The sequence below is a fragment of the Centruroides vittatus genome, unplaced genomic scaffold (genome assembly GCF_030686945.1).
Source record: "Centruroides vittatus isolate TY-2023 unplaced genomic scaffold, ASM3068694v2 contig_738, whole genome shotgun sequence".
In the NCBI taxonomy this organism is placed as follows: Eukaryota; Metazoa; Arthropoda; class Arachnida; order Scorpiones; family Buthidae; genus Centruroides; species Centruroides vittatus.
In genome coordinates this window covers 653483-672736 of record NW_027122474.1, presented here as the reverse complement: position 1 = coordinate 672736, position 19254 = coordinate 653483, and the positions used below count along the sequence as shown (strand labels likewise).

General features: G+C 45.8%; 1 protein-coding gene across 11 annotated transcripts in view; it reads left to right on the top strand.

The window, feature by feature from the left end:
• LOC136980991 (POU domain protein 2-like) overlaps positions 1-19254 on the top strand; it is a 275556-nt gene that overhangs the window by 175380 nt on the left and 80922 nt on the right. For 10 of the 11 annotated variants that reach the window (XM_067277203.1, XM_067277196.1, XM_067277200.1 and 7 more), the window contains one exon: positions 1931-1988. The exons of the other annotated variant lie outside the window; for it this stretch is intronic. In XM_067277203.1, the coding sequence (XP_067133304.1) occupies positions 1937-1988 (52 nt within the window). In that variant the 5' untranslated portion in view covers positions 1931-1936. The remainder of the gene's footprint in view (positions 1-1930; positions 1989-19254) is intronic. 11 annotated transcript variants of the gene reach the window in all.

The window sequence follows — 19254 nt, the reverse complement described above, 5'->3', positions numbered from 1 at the left end:
TAGAATATAAGTCGTTTAGAAACACGCAAGGATACACGTTTGTGAATAGGTTACACGAGACAGATTCGGTCGTAGCCAATCTAGTGGCGTACAGTACGTGTAATCAGTATTCAAGCCGTATGACGTGCCGAATTCGTGTAACTAATTTGTATAGTTACGTGCCGATAATGTTTGGTTGTAAAAGGATTTTAGATGTAAAGGCATGCGTTTACAAATTTTTAATCGGCGCCATCGGTAATATCGTGTAAACTTCATGAATTACGATGTTACGAGGTAAAAATCGTTCGGCATGCCGGACACACGATCTGAACCTTAAATATTCGACGCATGACCGAACACGTCCACGAAACAGGAAAGAAGTTACGATCGGATTGGTTAAGCAACGTAACACGTCACGCAGTTTCGAGTTTTTCTTTCCGCGATGAAGATCTGAGACGATTCAATCGCGAATCTGTATGGAAATCCACTCAACCGAACATGACTGATGACATCTTCCTGTTTGCTACGTCCACCAAATGACCCACCTGTGCCATTAATGCAACTTTTATCCTCCATCTCCAAGGATACGTTCTGAGAATCTTAACCCATTGTTAACTATTATAATCGAATTCGATTAGATTCGTGCATTTTAAAGGCGTGTATCCCTCGCACCCTACTCCGATTTTACTCGATTTTTGTCTTTATACAATTGGATAGATGACACTAATTGCATCAATCATTTATGCCAAATTCGTACGCGTTGTTTATACGTAGCATAGAATTCATCTGATAAACAGAAATTACTCCATTTTAAGATTAGGTTACAGATTAGTTATATTAAGGGGAGCAACAACCCAGTCAATACACAATGATACATAAACGTAGTCAATTTAAATTTTGTTTTGTGAAACCGTCAGGTTGTTGCACTCATTGTTATTTGTTTGTCTTTGGAATAATTTATGTCGGTTACATATTGAGGATCTTCATAAACGAGTTCCATATTCTAAATTTAGGAAAGGCAACCAGAGAATGGCAAAATTAATCGGTTTTTCGGTGTAGAAAACAGGAAATCTTTTTATGCGCTGCTAAAACGAAGAAAAAAAATTAGCAATTTTATTCCGATTAGAGTCATAATGTACGGAAATTGTAAGAATGCGTAATTGTAAGAACGATTTTTTGGGTGTATTTTGTGAGAGTTGGACACGCCGAGTGGAATGTACGGCCGGAAAGATGCTGATAGACAGTTTATATTCCGGTAATCACTACCGGAATGAAATGATTTAAGAAGAGAATTACTCTGCAGTAACATAATTCACTTCACCGGGCATCTGCTGTAGTCTTAAAATAACGACCCGTCGCAGGATATATTTTAATTACGTTCGCCTTCTGGCAACGGTGTAACTGGAAACGTCTTACATAATTCCGGGGGGGAGAAATAATGTAATAATATCTAAACATATTTGGGTGAAGTTGCTGCGGGGTGAGAGAATGGTTTCGATCGTAGGATATCGCATTCTCATCCATATGCTCCCGTTAGGACGGGTCAGAAAATCCGCGAATTGTGTCAATATATTAAGCTACCTATACCCATTGTTAATCTGGATCGAAGGGAATTATCCTCCGTTAATGGCTACTTTTCGCCACCGATGCCGCATCTCGCTCTCTTTCTTATTCGAATTCGCTCTCTAGACGTCGGTTAGTTATAATACGGTGAGAATTATTAAAATCCGAGTAAAGAAGTGGGAATAATGGCGAGAAGGTTAAGGGGAAGTATTAATTTTTCAGAAAATGACGTGAAGAATCCGGGTTGGAAGATAAACGTTACGGAGATTCGTAACGTCTTACTTCTTACTAATCGAATTGCTGTCTCGTTAAATTATTTATATTTTGATGGCTTAACGACAAGAGGAATAAATGCATTCTTTGCTGATAATGTGTTTCTGTATTTCAGGTAAGCATGCATGCCGTCCCACCGTCCAGCCCTTTGGATCTCCGTCGCCAAGGAACGGGTAAGATAATCACGTGTACTGTTCCCACGTTCTTCCCTTTGCATGACGTGGTAGCCGGGAAAATATTCCCAGCTATCGAACCGTCCGAACTTTCTGCAAGGATGATGATAAATGTGTCTGTAGAAAAATAAACATATAAGTGATTGTTCGAAAAAAAATCTCCAAAGCTAGAAAATTCGGAAGGTTCCTAATACAGTAACCAATGTATTAACTTTGCTATTACTCGCTTCGTGTTAAACATTTCGGATCGATACGCGCGGTTTTCTATTGTAATTTATAATTTATGCAAGATTTTTACATTAATTTATCGTTTCCGCGGGCGAAATAATAAAGAATTTGGAGATTACGTACGTACGTAAATTAGTTTCTGGTATTTATTTACTCCTGTACTGGAGATTTATTATTATTACAGTATTATTATTATATTGCGGTTCGAGTAAAGAAGGTCGGGTGATAAGGAATGGTTTTTGTGTTTAGAAAGAAGTAATTGGACATCGATTTGAGCTCCTCGTCGGACTGGTCGCGGAAAAATGTCATAAGCTTAATTTACCTAGCTGGGAGGGAGAAGAGAGTCGGAAAATCAGATTGCGGTTGCTTTTTTAGGGGGACGGGAGTCGAAGCGGCGCGCGTTCCCATCGAGTCACGCCCCGAAGCTACTCGTAGAAATTTGATGATACCGAAGATACTGAAATCAGGCTCGGGGTCAAGTGAAAAGATTGTTTGTCATTCTAGCGAGATCCATCTCGCCACCGACTTCAGCAAGTCAGATGACAAGCCTCCGGTCAGATCATCGTTTCGATGTACCTTGATCCCTTGGGTGTTTGGATGTAAACACACGCATAGATGGAATCAAGGAAATGAAAAATGTTGAAAACCGGCATATAATGGAAAACTGTATTATTGAATAGGTTTCTCTCCGGTCTGTCAACACCGCCTTCTAGTCTAAGTTTACTCCGACCGACCGACCGACCTCCGGATGACCATCATTTAAATTCGCTTCTTCTTTCCGCCGCACTCTAAAAAATTAAAAAGTAATTTCTTCCGGAAGTCTTTTTTCCTTATCTACCTTTATCAATTATATAGATTTATAACTGTATTTTTTATTAAAATTCGTTTTTTGGCCCGGGTGGAAAAACCCGGCAAATATCTCGAGTTTATCTATCCACCGGGTAGCAATCCCTTTTAAAAAATAAAAAACAAAAAAAAGTCGACGGGCCAAATTTTATTCTTTTTGGTGACTTTGCGTTACTCTCTTCATTTTATGTGGTGATTCGGCGATAAAATTTATTTGGTCGATTTTCTACCGACAATTCTGTCCGTGTCACATCCTGGACATATAGAATTAGGCGAGGTGGATATAAACGAAATATCGGACGCCGCTACAGCATCTCGTACTTAGAAAAGCATCCCCCTCCTCCTCCTGGCGACGTGCCTGTCACAGCGACCTCCTTACGACACTAGTCTACCTTGCCTGCAGCGTGATCTCTCCTTTCAGCTTACCGTCAACTGTCAGAAAAGTCTGCCACCCGATTTACCTTACTCTGTAGACATCCTGGCCTCGGGTACCAACACCCCGAACTGCATTATGGGGGCCAATTTGTCGTTCTTCTCTGCCGTCTCCCAGACCCATATAATTACATCGTTAGTAAACTGTCTGCGTCCAACTGCCTTTTAATAACTCTAGAGACAGAAGGAGAACGGCTGCAAACCGATCATTTTATATTAATTGCGTATCCTTTCGGCATTGTCTCTATACCAAAGTTAAAAAAAATGACGACAAATAATAAATTGTTTTATATATATATATATATATATATTTCGACGTAAGCGCGGACGACTTTTTAAACGAGGAAAGTAGCGACATTATCGGATACTATAAAAACGTCCCCATTGACCCGAGGTCGGTGGAAACGTCGTCGCGCGATTATTAAATTCTAGCAGGGTGGGGTTTTTTTATAGCCACCCTCTGAATCCAGAATAAATCCGACAGGCTGCCGAAGGATTAAGGACGAGGTTTTCCGAAATCTCGTAATAAACCATTACTCGATGTCTCGTATCCGACCGACCGAGAAGAGGAGGGAGGGGAAAAAAAATCGCGTAAGAATCTTCCATCGATTGGTCAAATCACCTACCATCTGTAATTAAAAGCATTTTTCGATTCGACCGGAGGGTGCCGAAATTGTCGCCCCCTCCGGCGCATCCGAATTTCATCCCTTTCGTCCTTCCACCCCGTGTGACATTTGCATGCCGGTCACTCTATTGAAGTGGCCGTTCTTCACTTCTTATCGAAGAAGCGAGGCGTCCGAATTAAGCTTCCGGAGGCGCGAGTAAACAGAAAAGACTATTTCTCCGGTCGCCGGCCTAAAGAGAAATAAAGACTTAAATATAAAGCTAATTTTTATCTCATCTTCTAACCCATTAGTTAACAGACCGAACAGGATCATTACCGATGTCAATTTTCAGATAACATCTTTAAACAGTCGGTCGATTGTTACCGTTTGGACTCGTCCCCGGTCGCGTATTTTTAACGCTTTCCTACCTGTAACCTGTTTTCTAGACCGGAACTCTACTTGTCAGAGGTTGACAATTACCATCATCTATCAAAAACTACTGGCTGTGGTTGCGCCAGACAATGCGGTTATCGTCTTTTTGTCTCTTAATCGTCGCTTATCTCGTGCGTATCTTCGTTATTCCTATTTTGCTCCCTGCCCGGACCAGAAGACGTTTTAACCTCGCCTCATTTAATTTATTCGCCTCCGTTTTTTAAATTTATTCTTTTAAGTACCAAACACTTGTAGAAATTATTTTCGTCCGTAATTTTCTGATAATTTTCGTGGGGGATTATTAATAAAGTATCTGGTTCGACGCTTTATTAATAACTTTGATTAGTTATCAAAATATTTCTAAGGACAGATTCTTGGAAGCGGGTAAAAGAAATGGTGCACTTTAGTCTCTCAATTTCCACTTTATAGAATGAGTCGTTGGATATAAAAGAAAAGGAAGAACGTCTTTTCATTCTCTCCTCTTCTTCTGCCGGATTTAATTAAAAATCTCTCGAGTCTTTATTAATTTTTCTGTCACAAACTGGTTCGTCCATTCCTTTCTTTGGAAATTTTCGTCTCTCCTTCGAAAACGTTCTTTACTTAATACATTTGACGTCTCAGGATTATGCGCGAAAGCGTTTCTAGTAATGAGGTTTAGAGCGGCGGGGCACAAAAATTTTCCATTGTGGACGGAACGGGAGAGAAAAATAAAATAATGAAAGTGGGACGAAGACGGGAGAGAAAAAGATGGCGTTTTATTTATCGGTCGGTGGACAGTGGACGGCGGGAGAGAATAAAGCAAGATGGCCGACTTTAAGGTGACCAGATTTGCCGGGGGGAGAGCGAGAACTAACTGGATTCTATTGTATCGGGAGGTCCGGATCGATCGTCCGCTTTCAGGTGTAGTTGGGCGTCCTTGAAAAGGAACCCGCCACGCGCGCCTGCAGATTTTAGGATTTATTCGCCGGGTCCCGGATGTGTTTTGTGCATCGAAATGACATCCGGCGCCTGTCGCCATGGCAACTAAGTCCATTGGTCAAGGTCCCGGTACGCGGTCATTAAAGGAAGGGGAGGCGGGCGATTAACTCCCCGTCGGGCGCGCGGTGGCCGCCGGGCCGGTAGCCGGCCCGTTCCTTCCTCCGTAACCTTTTATTGCCGGCCCGAAACGTAATTTATAATGAGGCCGGTGCGCATCGCGCCGCCATTGGACGCGACGTCTCCGCCCACCTCCGCCACTTTAAAAACAAAGTGGCGGAGTAAAGGAGAGAAGAGGAGTGGGAGGAAGCGAAAGAAAGGGGAAAAAAGCCAGGCCGAGCCACGGGATTTGTCGTCCTCCTACCCACCCCGTTTGGCGTCTAGCCAACCAGGGGAGTGGCCACTCGAACGCTGACTGGTGGAAATCTTTTAACCCCACCGTTGCGACTCGAGTCGACCGCCTGGATTTGCATGAACAATGTCGTCCGTTGCCATGGCCACCGGGCTTATTGATTGGCGGGAGTCGCCGGCGCTATCTCGCCTCCCTACCTTCCCGTCCGGTCACGTGACTGGCAGGATTTTCCTTAGAAGATAAGACCACTTCTGGCCCGTCCCGCTCTTCGCAATTCCGATTTCTGGTCGCTCTGCCGGCCCCGAGGTCGGAATCGTCGCTGGCTGCACTCCGCCGTCTGCAGCCACGTTGCTAGTGAATAATCGCAGTCTCTGGCCCGACAGAGACTTCTCTCCTTCTTAAATTACGCTCGAATTTAATTACGTTTCTTCTACATGTCGGCGTTTCTCCTCTCGATTTACTTAGACACCAGTCGATTATTTTTAAAGTAGGCTTTCCCTCTTGGCACCTCGATCGGACGGCGAAGCGCCATTTACGGCACGTCTGTAACGACTGGATTCGGTCACTGCCCGTAGCCGGGAGGGAAGGGACGGGGGAGTCGACCCGTTTCCGTACGAATGAGGTCTTCATCCCTTTCTGCTCTAGCGAAGCGTGTTCTCCAGGTGGAAGTTGTCCGGACCCGCATCCAGCTTTCCGTGCGATTAGTTCATCCCGGAGAAATATGATTGCACGTGGATCGCCTGGCATCCGAGCGTTTTTAATAAGCACCCGGGCGTGGGCCCGGTCGGACGGGAGCCGGGACCGCGGATTATTTTCTTTTCTGGCGATTAAGAAAGCGTCGAGTGCCGGGGGAGGGAAAAGAAGTTAGTTAGACGGGGAGACGATGCGGAAGAGGCTGGCTCGTTTGGTGTTTCTGTCGATAACCGAGACGGATCCTCTGTATGTGTGTGCGGAGGGCGTGCGTCGGATCGGCGACCGATTCTCTATCCCTCCGATCGATACGCTATCGATGACTCATCGCCCCGTCCCTCTTTTAACTCGGCCATTTAGCATACCTTGCCGGCTTCTTCTCGTTAAAATCGTTTTTATAATGTCCGGCGGGATGTCTTCTTTCTCCTAGGCGGACGAAAATCGCCGGAAGATTATGATTTATTTCTAGATTACTTCTTTCATCGATTTTTTACCCTCCGGAGACGAACCCAGTCATACGCGTCCTAAAACTAAAAACTCTTGGTCATTTTCCTCGTCCCTCTTCTAATTACGACGTCCTCGACGCGCGTCGACGCACTCCGCGGACGCGACGGCTAGCGCACTCTGAGTTGGCCCGCTCCAAACAAAAAGAATTTTCCCCAAATAAGAAACCGTCGATTCTCTTTTTGACGTCGTTTAATTATTAGTCTCCTCTCTTCGTCGGTGACAACCGCCCGCTTTCGATTACGGACGGCGATCGACACCGACTCGACCTTCGAAAGGAGGGTGGTCGACGACGTCACTGTCGCGGCCGGACGGAGACGGCGACGCTCGACGCCGAGCGCGTAGGATATCCGAGGAGAGATCGGGTCGCCGTTTGGAAAGTTTGGACGACGGATCAAATCTGTCCCGGGAGGACCGAAAATTTCGGTACATCCGCCGAGGCGGCGGTAATTTCGGTAAAGTTTGCGATAAGGTCGGTGTTTCGTCGGGTGACAAATGATCCAGATCTCATCTCTGTCTGGTTCTCGTTAGAGAGACGCCGACGACAAAGTGTCCTGTCATATCGCAGCTTACCTGATGGACGGTCTGATAGAGAAGTGGGAGAGCGGTGGCCACGCTCCGCCGGAGTAAACAGCCGGCGGTGGCGGGGAGAGAGAGAGAGAGGTGCAAGTAAAGATATTCGGCCGTCGACGTTCCCCCCTCCGCCCGTTAAATTTCATGAGAGGTAGACTTGGTCGAAAGCCCGGGGAGAAAAACAGCCGGTATCCGAGCGCGGTAATGTCCGGCCCAGCCGTTTTCATGCATGACTAACGCACCGTCCGATTTTCCTTCTCTCCACTTTCTAAAATGCTGCCGACGTTTCCTATTCGTACTTTACGGTCCCGAATAAGCCCGCTTTCGCAGCCGTCCACGTCTTGACTCGCTCTTCCGGGTAACGCGTACGGGGCGGTATTTGCCGACGTCGCGCCGCTTCGCGTCGCGCCCTTTCCCCGATTTGCGGACGAATGCCGCCAGATAGGAATGTCGAAAGCGTCTATAAACGACCGGACGTCTTCCATCCCTTCGTCTCGACCCCCGGGTCTCACTTCGCTCTTCGAAAATCGTCGGTTCGTTCCTAAATTAGTGGACCGTCTCTTCGTGATCCACAAAATATACTGTTTATTACTTTCTCCGGGTATAAGTCGACTCGATAATTACACTGGCTCCTTTTTAAAGTCGTAGGTAGATTGGTGAGGAGTCGCACGCGTCCTAAAAATTGCAACGGAAGTATCATTGGGCGTTAGAAAGTAAGATACGGCGCCACTTCTTCCCCAATTTATCTATCGATCGAAGACGTCGTACGGCGCGGGAATCGTAATACGTCTCGTACCGAGTCGTATTAATTTGTCAAAACGCCGGTCGACGGATCTCGTTCTCCATCCCAGAAGTGTAAGGAAAAAATAAAAAAAAAAAAAAAAAAAAGTCGCCGGACGAGCGAGTTGGAGAAGACCGCGATTCCAAGGAGGAAAGAAGCGAGAAACGTCTTTATTTTTGTTGGAAATTAATTTAGTCGGAGAGTGGCGCATCGATCGGTCCGGGTGGCGAGTTCGTAGATTTGTGTTTCCGAATAGAAAAACATTAGACTAATGACGGGAACTGGGTTAATGTCTCGCTATCGATCCGTCTTCCCCGGATTTCCCACCCCGCGGATAATCAAAACTGCAGAAAGTAATTGGCTTCTTCCCGAATTTTAATTGTTTTCTCTGTCCCGGAATTTTCCGCTACGCTAACTCCTCCAAATTAAAAGTTCTCGGCGCCGACCCGCTTCCTCTTCTCTTTCTCTCTCTCATCTTCGTGGATGGAATAACCCTTTCCTGTTTCTTTCCGATCGAAAAATGGTTCGTCTCCAGTAGAAAATGGAAAACGGAAGGAATCCGCGCAATAAACAGTTTAAAGCGAGAAACGTCACGCGCGCCTCCAGTCGCGTCGCTCGGGAAATTTTTACAGACTTCCTTATAATCGTTATTTTTCATCTGTCTTTTATTTTCTGCGTACGAACGGCTCGAATTAAGCCGAAAATTTAAGTCTCTCTCGTTAAACTGGCGAGGATTATATCGAATTTCGTCGCTCGTCGCCTCTCTCGGCTCGCGTCGCACAAATTCCGCTTTGACCTTTTAATTTGGAATTTGCATGGACCGAAGCATGGATAGATTGACGACGCACGAGGGGAGGACGGATAAATTCGGACTTCCAGTCGTCGTCCGGATCGATAACGGTCATCGGCGCGAAAAATCACGTGTTGGGGTTATCCACCCCTAGTCAAGTGATGGCCGTCGCCCGTTCGACCGTTATTCCGAGAACGTCATCAAAAATTACGAATATCTTCCGATTTTCCCACGGTCTATTTGCATTTTACTTCCAATCGACATTTGCTGTGTGGAAACTTTTCGAATTGTCTTCTCTATCGAAGTAATTTACTTTCAGACCGCGATAAAAATGGAGAGTCGCGAGAGTAGACAAAGGGCGAGAAACGAGCTCGCTTTCGTCGGGCGATTTTCTTTGGACGACGTATCTCGTTTTCGGTTTTAGTAGCTACCCCTTCTAACTCGGGTCCCCTCCGGCGGGCGGGGGATTCTCTTCCCTGGAGGATTTTTTCGGTCCGAAATTTGAAGCGGGATGCGGGTGGAAGGCCGGGCCATCGGCCTAAATGGCGAAACGAGGACCTCCGGTGGGCCGAAGCCAGAAGTATTAGCGGGTCGAAACGAGGTTGGAGCACGTAATTTATTACCGCTTCCGTCGGCCCTAATCTCCGCCCGGTTTGTGTAAAGGATTAGGTTGCGGGCATTAGGACTATCTGGCCGGAGCAGACTTTGTCTCTGTTTGTCCAGGTGGATGTTTAAAAAGAGTCGCGCATGCCGGCGCCTCGTCCGGCCATCCATCTCCACGCCACCGACCGGCTCGTCTCCGCTCTGCTTCCCTCCTCACACCCTCTGATGGATTAACGCGGCTTCCAACAATCCCGTGTAGATGGCCCGTCTCGATTGCCGACCTGCAACTTTTCATTCCGTCTTTTTAACCTCTCCGAGTACAATCTGCCTCCGACGGCCAGAAAATTTTCTTCTTACCGTCATCTCTAGCACCCATGCATCATCTTTAGCTCCTTCTGCCGTAACGCTTTTCGCGTTGTTAGTTTAGTGAATGGAAGGGCAATTTTCTCGCTTAAACATTATGATTTATCTACGACGTTGGCTCCTCGCCTTATTCTTCTTTTTCCCGAAAAAAAGGGACCGTCGGTCGTTTCGTCTCCTTTTTTTTCCTTCTTCTTCTTGGCTTTTTAATCCGTCGTCGGCGACAAATCCCGGCAGAGCGGCACGTAATTATTTTTTATTTGAATAGGGGAAGTTCGGGTACGAAGGTGTCGACGATATTGCCTTGGCTCGGTCGACCCGGTGACAATCAACAGATGTCTGGCCACCCAGATGCGGCAAATGTTACCGGATTGCTTCGGAACCCGCGGCTGTTTGGATTGGTTGATGTGTAAGCACTCGTCTTATTGCCTTCTCCCTTCTGATCTTATACCGTGTCTTTCAATTCAAATAAACCTCTTTATGGCCTCCACTCTCTCCGAAATGATTTTCTTCGACTATCCCCGTTTCGTACGCAAATTCTTTCTTCGAGTCGTACTAAATCGATTTAGTTTTCTAACTGCAATATAAATTTTTGGAATTGGAAAAGATCCTTCTGTTTTGTGGGGTGTCGAACCCAGGTTCTTTCCGTCGACTCGAATTACGACGGGATAACATTCCCGCGTAGTAGCTTCTTCCTTGCAATCGTTTTGCACTGGGTTAGGTCGTAACGTTATAAAATATTACTCAATTATTCGATTAGTAACAGATTCGTGTCTGCGCTTCAGCTTAGGAGATAATTTAGAGGTACGGAGACTGGTCCCACCCGCCATTAGCGCGCGCTTTCCGATATTCCCACGAAGGGATGCGCCAGAGGAGGAAAGGAGCTTAAAAAGATAATGATCGATACCGGTTTACGAGCGACGACGTATAGCCGCGCGCCACTCGGGTGTGAAGTTAAGGTCTGGCAGGTTCTTCCGGCGGAGCGGAAGTCGTCGCGAGCTGTCACTCTCGGTGGCCCGACTCGTTTCCTAACGAGAATTGATGTAATCTGAATGTCGCCGTTTAACCTCCGTCTCCCGACGGGTGGCTCTTCCCCCGCCGTCGTGACGTGTCCAAATTCGTCGCGTGATAAATAACCGCTACTCTTAAATATTAAATGGAGTGCGTCACGCGCGACCGAAGACGTCTGAAGGCCCTAAATCCAACACCGAAGATAAACATTGCGGGCTCGTAATCGTGGCAAATGTCCACTCGTAATTAGAAAATTACAGTCGGCGCGTCCCGTTTCAGGGTAATGTTTGTGTTAGTTACGCCGTCAACACAGGAATATTGTGTTTTCTTACTCGAAAAGTTATCGTACTTCGATAAGTTATCTCGTTAGCTTCTGTAAGATTGGACGTGAATGAAAGGAGAGGGTACAAAGGAATTAAGATAATAATACTCGCTTCGAAAGTAAGTGAGAATTTTTTGGTGGAAAAATAGGAAATTTGTAGTTTTAATTGCATCTGTTGCGGCGGTTGGAGACGATCCAGCGGTCGACACCATCCGTTCTTTCATTTCGTCTCGTCGATTTTTAATTCGAATAATGTTTTCCTTCCCGACGATTCGGCAGAGCGAAGAGGACGGAGAGGAGAGAAAAAGTTGCAAATTTTTGCAAATGTCCCGCCGGGGAGATAAATGCGCGTCAAGCTGCAAGCGGGGAAGGGACGAAAAGTGGAAATTAGATGGAGCGTTAAAAGCTTGGACGCGCGCCCCACGCTTCGAACGACGCGTCGGTAATCGAACGCGTCGGGATTTTTTTTTTTTTTATATATGAAAAATGACGTTTAAAGAGGAGAGATGCGAGCGTGGGTCCGGTCGGGAAGGTTCGACGAAGCATGGCGTTATTAAATTGGAAACAAGGGAAGCCTTCGATCCGCGGGGCCGTGTCGCCCGGCCGCGAGACGCCTTGTCGTGGCCGTTATTGGACACGGCCTTTATTACGGGCTCGTCCATTTCTTGCGGCCGAGCTACAAGCCCATCTGCCTCCGTCCCGGAACCTTTCTCGCCTCTTTTTCTCTCGCTCTTCCTTTCTTACGCAATTTTCCACCCTCCTGCACTAATCGAATCTCTTCCCTCCGCGCACTCGGAATTTACCTGAATCTTTAAATCCGATTTGCCTTTACTCTCTTACTTACGGCTTCCTGCCCTCGTTACCGTCCACCGAATCCCAATTTGATCTATTTAAAATGCCTAACTCGGAATTAGGAAAATACAATTTCCTTTCTACCTGTCTTACTGGCTGTCTGACCTCCAAATAGCTAGTGTCTGTAGGGTTTAATGCGTTTACGCTACATCCCGTTCTTTTAAACTAGGAAAGGGAGAAAGTCGAATTTTTCTCCGTTATATCTTAGATTTTTCACTCCAAAAATTCCTGTTAAGGAGATAATTGAATCTTCACGTCCCTCTATTATAATAGGTTTCTTCTTCATTCCGTTGACGTTATCGTAGTCTAGTGGCGATCTCTGGCGACTAGAAAACTTTGCCGGAAACACGCATTGTTGACAGATACATTGGACTTAAATTATCCCGTCCTCTAGTCGGTCGCGCTGCCAGAATAAGAATACGAGTGGAGAAACGAGAGACTTACTAATAAATCCCGACACCGTCCTCCGGGAGAGAGGCTCGCTTCCCGTTCTTTTCAATTAAATTTCGATCGTTGGATGTCGGTAGGGAGCCAAAAAGTCGCGCGCGCTACGCGTCGCAGGTTCGAAATACGCGTCGGAGAAGGCCGGGCCCGAAACGATTGGAGAGAAAAAGGAGCAGTCGTGCATCAAATATAATTAGAGAGGTAATGTTTACTTAGTCATTGGGCATCGGCGATAACATCGAGGTATTATCGCCGGACCGGGTCGTTAATAGGGGAGAACAGAAAACAGAAAGTTTTATAATCTTATCTGTCGGACAAACATTAGATGTACGGGTTGCAATCACTTCACTAATGGACATCCCATTGTTCGGGGTGCGAGCCAAACACTCCCTTTCCGTCTTCGTTTCTTTCCTCCCTTATGGAATAATCTGCTCCGACCTAGTCATTTTAATGGTATTCTCCGTGACAAAACGACCGTCTTTACTCCTCGTTTGGATCACCAAATTTGCATAGTTTCGCCCCTTTCCAAAGTCTGTACTTGTTCTCTTCCTTCTACAATCTTTCGTGTGTATTTCGGCACTTGCAGAGAATTAAAACGGAAGCAAAATTTTTAACTTTCACTTCGAATGTATTTGGTCAAGTTTTTCACCTTTAAAAACTCGATAACCCATGCGAAATACATTTTTTTCCAGAAAGAGCGAATAAAAAATCAAACTCGGTATTTGGACGTGGCTACGCGTCATCCATTCGATTTCCAGAAATTCGATAAATCTCTGTAAGGTTTCGACAGGTCTATATTGTCTTGGAAGAAACTCGGAGAATTTTCAAATTCGGAAAATTTCGTTGGCATTCCGTCTACGTGTGACGCGGTTAAAACGTAACGAAACGCGAATAAGGGCCGGCGCCACCACGGTTTCGGATTCGAATTAGAAAAACTGATTACTCGATTAATCGGGGTAATCCAAACCGTAACAGAAACGCATCTGGATCCCATCGATCCCCCTTTTTTTAAACCACTTTCGTATCCTCCTCCCCTTTTGATCGAATGCAGTTTTTTTGATGACAATTGCAATTCTTCCGACTTCTACTTCCTCTTTTACTTTATCGAGGTTCTTTGAAATTACTCCCGATATTGCGCGATTTTTATTTTTAACTCTTAATTTTCTGGTAGGAAAAGTTATCTTAACGGATTTTCCGTTTCTGTGACGGCGAAGAGCGTGGAAGGGAGGTTTTTTCTGTTCTTGGCGAAACGAAGCGGGACGAAGGTGGGTAAAGAGGTGGTAGTCGAACCGTTGGCCGTTGGTGTAATTTGCGAAGGACAAGGCCGACGGTTTGACCGAAGGAAATTCGAGACGAAATTTTTGACTCGGATCGATTGCGAACACAATACCTTGGCCGGTCGGAGAGCATGCGCCGTGATTTTTTTCACCTCGCGGCGTCGAATGTCCGAAAATTATCGTCCACCCCGTCTTAAGATTATCCGGGAAAGAGCAGGTCAAAAATCCGATGCGGGATTAACGACGAGAGGAGGGTGATCGGTGGCGCGCGCGTAAGTACGCGCCATTACTTCCAGCTCGCGGTCCTAATGGTCGGAGGTTAGTGGGGAGGGGGAACGTGCCGACGCCCTCCCCCGGGTCGGTCGGGATATCAGTACGGCGGAGAAACCTAATTTTTCTTCGGCTACTGTATTTCCAGTGGCCGGACCAGAAGGGAAGCAATTCGGCATGAAGTATTTCTCCCGGCTCCCCCCCGCGGTGCAGTCTGTCCGCTGGCCGGACTCCATCTTGTCCAGCTGTGTCTGGGGAGGAGGGGGAGAACCGATAACCGGCACGGCCGGCTACAGTGTCCGGCACTGGACGTTAATCATGTCGGCCGAACCCATTGTAGCCAATTTTTGTCCCTACACATATCCGAGATATCGAAGTTATTAAAGAGCTGATGAGACTGTCTCCTGCCAGATACCGGTTGTCCCCCGGTCATTAGTTACACGTCCCGTAGTCGGACACACACACATACACGCACCCTGGTCTGCTGTCATTGACATTCTGTCGCCGCAGCTTTTGGTCATTACTGTCGTCCTTCTTCTTCTGTCGGTCACAATTACTCGCCCGTTTTCCTCTTTTCTTCATCCCTTTCTGTTTCGGCTGCCGAATTAAAAATTCTCCACTTTAAGATTTAATATCTTTAAAGCTCCTTCCGTCTTATCGAAGTTTTCCTAGGCGCTGGGGAGATACTTAAAAAATGGCACTTTTTCTGTTTTATTCTTTGGTTCTCTTAGAAAATTACAAATTAATGAAAGTGCCGGGTAAATTTTTTCAAAGAAGGCACAAACTTGGTTCGCGTACCTCGTAAAATCGCCGGTTAGACGAGAAAAAGCAGGCGGGCGATGGTTGTGGCGCCCCGCGCGCCACCCATCTTAAAAAACTCGTCTGCCGTGGGAAACGGCGGGTGCTCCACCCCTCTTGCGCCTCTTTTCCCAGAGAACAGATGGGGACGGTCGACCACTTTCGACTCAATTGCCCGCCATTAACCTCCCAACCCTTCACCTTTCGGCTTTACGTTTTACGGCGTTAAAAAAAACATCCCCCTCCACCGCATCGATTAACTCCGCCTTCCGAATTAGTCGGTCAATCCTTCCCCGCCGGGGCTTCCGTAACCATAAAACGACAACCCCTCTCCACCTCGGGGCGGTGGGGAAGGGGAGAGTAATGAGGCGTTATTATCGGGACGCTCCGGTGGTGTCGAAATTGTTTTCGCGCTCCGTAACACCCTCTTTAACCCCTTGTCGAGTCCCTCCCCTCCCCGCTTTCCCGTCTCCTCCTCTATCCCCCATAAAACTAGATCCCACCGACCGAGGGAGAAATTTTAAACGCTCCTCCGTCCTTTATTCTCTTACCGGTACGATCCGATCTCGTTAGGAAATTCCTATAGTAACCCAAACGGGCGAGAGACAAATTCGAGTTTTAACCAAGAAACCATAAAATCCCATTTCGATCGGTCGAGGTATCTCTCCACGTACTTCCGTCCCGGTCGTTCTCCCGATTGGATGTAACTCCATCCGGCCACGGGTCGACTATTCGCACGGGTTTTGTTTAAACCCGGGCAGGAGCCGCCGGTCCCGCCGCTCTCCCTTCTCCATACCAACGACTCGGGACACCTCCGGGCCATCCTATCGAATGTACGGGTTCCGTGTATTTTTTCCAGATTTGTATTCTCGACGGAGGAGGCGCGTAGACTTCCGCCTCTGCCCCGAGTTCGTAATGCGATTTTCCGCTAACAATTTACGGACCGACTTCTCCCGGACAAAGAAACGCGCCACCCCCCCGGCGGCACCCCGACTAACGAGTTTTCCCACCGCTTCGATCGTATTTCAACCGGTTAAAAGTGGCGCAACGCTTGGCTAATCCTCTACCCCATTACGGACGCCGGGTGCGAGATTACCGGGCACTTCCTTTCGACGGAAGAAGAAAAACCCCCCGAAGTCATCTTTTAGGGAAAATTTACGCATCTCTCTTCCCCCCAATCGTCTTCTTAGTTTAACGGAAGTGACGGACCGCGCTCGCTTCCCCTTCCGAAAATCCCTTTTCGGTGGGGGGCGCATGGAAATTAAAACGCGCCGCCCGTCGTCGAAGGCTTTGGTCGCATTTAACCGGCGCGGTCGGGTCCGCGAAATTACTTTGGGAAAGTGGATGGCGCGTGGCCGGAGACAAGAGAGGCGCGTGGAGTGTCCTACTGTGACGTATAAATTAGAGCGAGACGGTCGAACGCCTTCGGTCTCCGGTGTCCAGTTAGGCAGCTAAGCCGCCGGACGGTGTTAGGACCCGACACGCTGGACCGTGCACCGGTATAAGAGATGAATGGTTGTTGTGTTGGCGGATATGAAAGCTATAATTCTCACTTGTCCCGCGGTGACCGGGGGTGCCGGCGACGTGACCGACGCCATTCTATTGGACGTCGTCGTTACGACAGCGCCTCGTTTTTTCCTCTCCTTCTGCGCGCGTACGTTCTAAACACTCGTTTCCCCCCATTTTTTAATTTTAGAGTCGAGATCGTAACTTCCCCGGTGTGTAAATGGAAGGAGTTTATATATATATATATATATATATATATATATATAGATAATAGATAGGTAAGTGGGAGTAAAGGTGTCTTTTTTTTTTCTTCCCTCCCCGCTACACTCCGCCAGCTCGAACCATCTGGCCGGCGAATTTTTGACTCGGCCGGTGCAAATTTATGGCAGACGTTCTATCTCTAACTGCGGGGTCCTCCAGTTGCGGTCTCTCTTCCGCTTCCCCTCTTTTCCTGCCTCTCGGCGCTTGCAAATGTCCCGATGGTGGGGAGAAAGTGCTGGATGAAATGCGGTTTCTATGAGAAGAGCGGGAAAATTCGGTTTTCGGTCGAAGCTTCTGATTTCTTTTAGTGCTCGGAGGCAGCGTCGGGGAGAGCACTCGACGCATTTGCCTGGTTCTTTTACGAGAAGACGAGATTTTTTGCCATTTCCACTTGCGTTAAATTCGAAACAAAGCGATGGTCCGAGGCTAAGTAGTACGCATTTATTCTAAACCCGGCCTTCCCCGTATATTTATATATATATTTTTTTATTTATAAAAGAAACCGTTTGGCTCCTTCCTCCCTCCGTTTGGCGCATTTATCGCCGTAACCGGCGGGAATCGCCTCCGATATTTCTGGCCCGGTGCCGCACCGCGGGGACGTGACACGTCACGATGGGGATCACGAAAGGCCACCATTAAGTGACGGAGGTCTGACCGTACCTGCCACCGGTGGCTGCCATTAGCCCCTCCTTCTGCTAACCTTCGCACACTCGTCCGATGGGGATTAGTTAGGTCCGGGAGGGACGTATCGAGTGGTTTCTTCCGCTCCGAAGGAGTTTCTGCTCTTCATACTCTACTCCGACAGAAAATTAAAAGTATTCGTCTGACGTGCGTCCACCCTCCACGCTTCTCTAATTACTTTTCGCATTGTTAAATCTTCCAATATTTTACGTAATACGTTCGAAATCTTGAATTTACATCTTTTTATAAATTGCGAATTTTCGTTTATAATTTATGGAAAATTTATTCCATAAATTATAAATTTGTCGATGTATTTTTAAAAAAAAATCTTCGATTTATTGATAAGAAAAATTTAATTCTTGGTGTTACTCGTGTCGAGAAGTCGAGTTTTGTATGAAATTAGGTAAAATTTTGAAGGAAAAATTCGGCTGTATTCTTTATAAACAGAAAAGGAAACTTTATAAAAATTAAAAAATCATTTGAATGGCATTATAATAAGTCACGCATTAAAGTACACTACGTCACTCTCTTTAAACCAGGTTCAAATCGGATCTCGACTTTACCGGAAATTTTCACATTTTCTTTTGAAACATTTATAATTTTCGAGTTAAAATGGCTGTCAAAGATTAACCTTTACGTAACAGAATAATCATAATAAATCTATATCCTAATATACACTTACGAATGGGGAAACGAATGCCCGGTACTTAATCTCCGAACGAATGTTGACCGATTTAACATTTTATAAACACAAAGGGAATTTTTATACGTATTTTAATTAAAGAGTCTTTTTATACCCGCGCTGGGTAAAAGCGGGTACAGTCGACAGAAGTGTGGAAATGGTTCATAGTTCAATGATTTTTACAGTTGTTAAATGTATGCCGTCGTGACGCTAGCAGTGTGGATTGCGTCGCGATACATCATCATTGCTGCCAAACGATGCTCTATCATCATTTTATTCCCGAGGAAATATCGTTCGATAACGATGGTTCTCTCTTTTTCTGTATATATATATATATATATGTCGAACGTATATTTGTGACTAAAGCTTCTGCCGGTGTTCACTTTATATAATGGACAACTGTAAGAATATGCGCGAGGTAGATAGATTCTGTGAAAGTCTAGTAATTCTAATTAATAATTTTGTATAGAAGTCGGTGTAATTAAGTGTGTAATTTTACATTCCGGTGCATAATGTGTAGTAATTTTGGAATTACATCTAAGTTAGAGAACAAAGAAAAGACGGGAATTTTTTTTTTTTGTGTGTGTTAAATTCGTTATTAGTTATGGGAAAAGTATGAAGAAAATGGAAACGAATAATTCTTTGAAGAAATCGGATGATTTCGAACATATTTGAAAGATGTGTGTGGGTTATATATCACCTTTGGGATTTTATTAGCTCGATACGTTCGCAAAGGAGCTAATTTTCCTATATCGTGATTTATATCCCAACCTAAACATGTGAGACGTAAATTAGGTGTATAACCATTCTTTTGTTTAATGTTTTTTTTTTTTCTTGAAAATAAAAGATTATTTTAGTTTAAACGAAAATAAGGATGATGATTAATGATAAATTATCATTATTTTTACTTATTTGAAATAAATTGGAATCGTACTTATTGTAAATAATACAATATGGCGATAATTCTGTTTGCATTAAATACAAAAAAAAA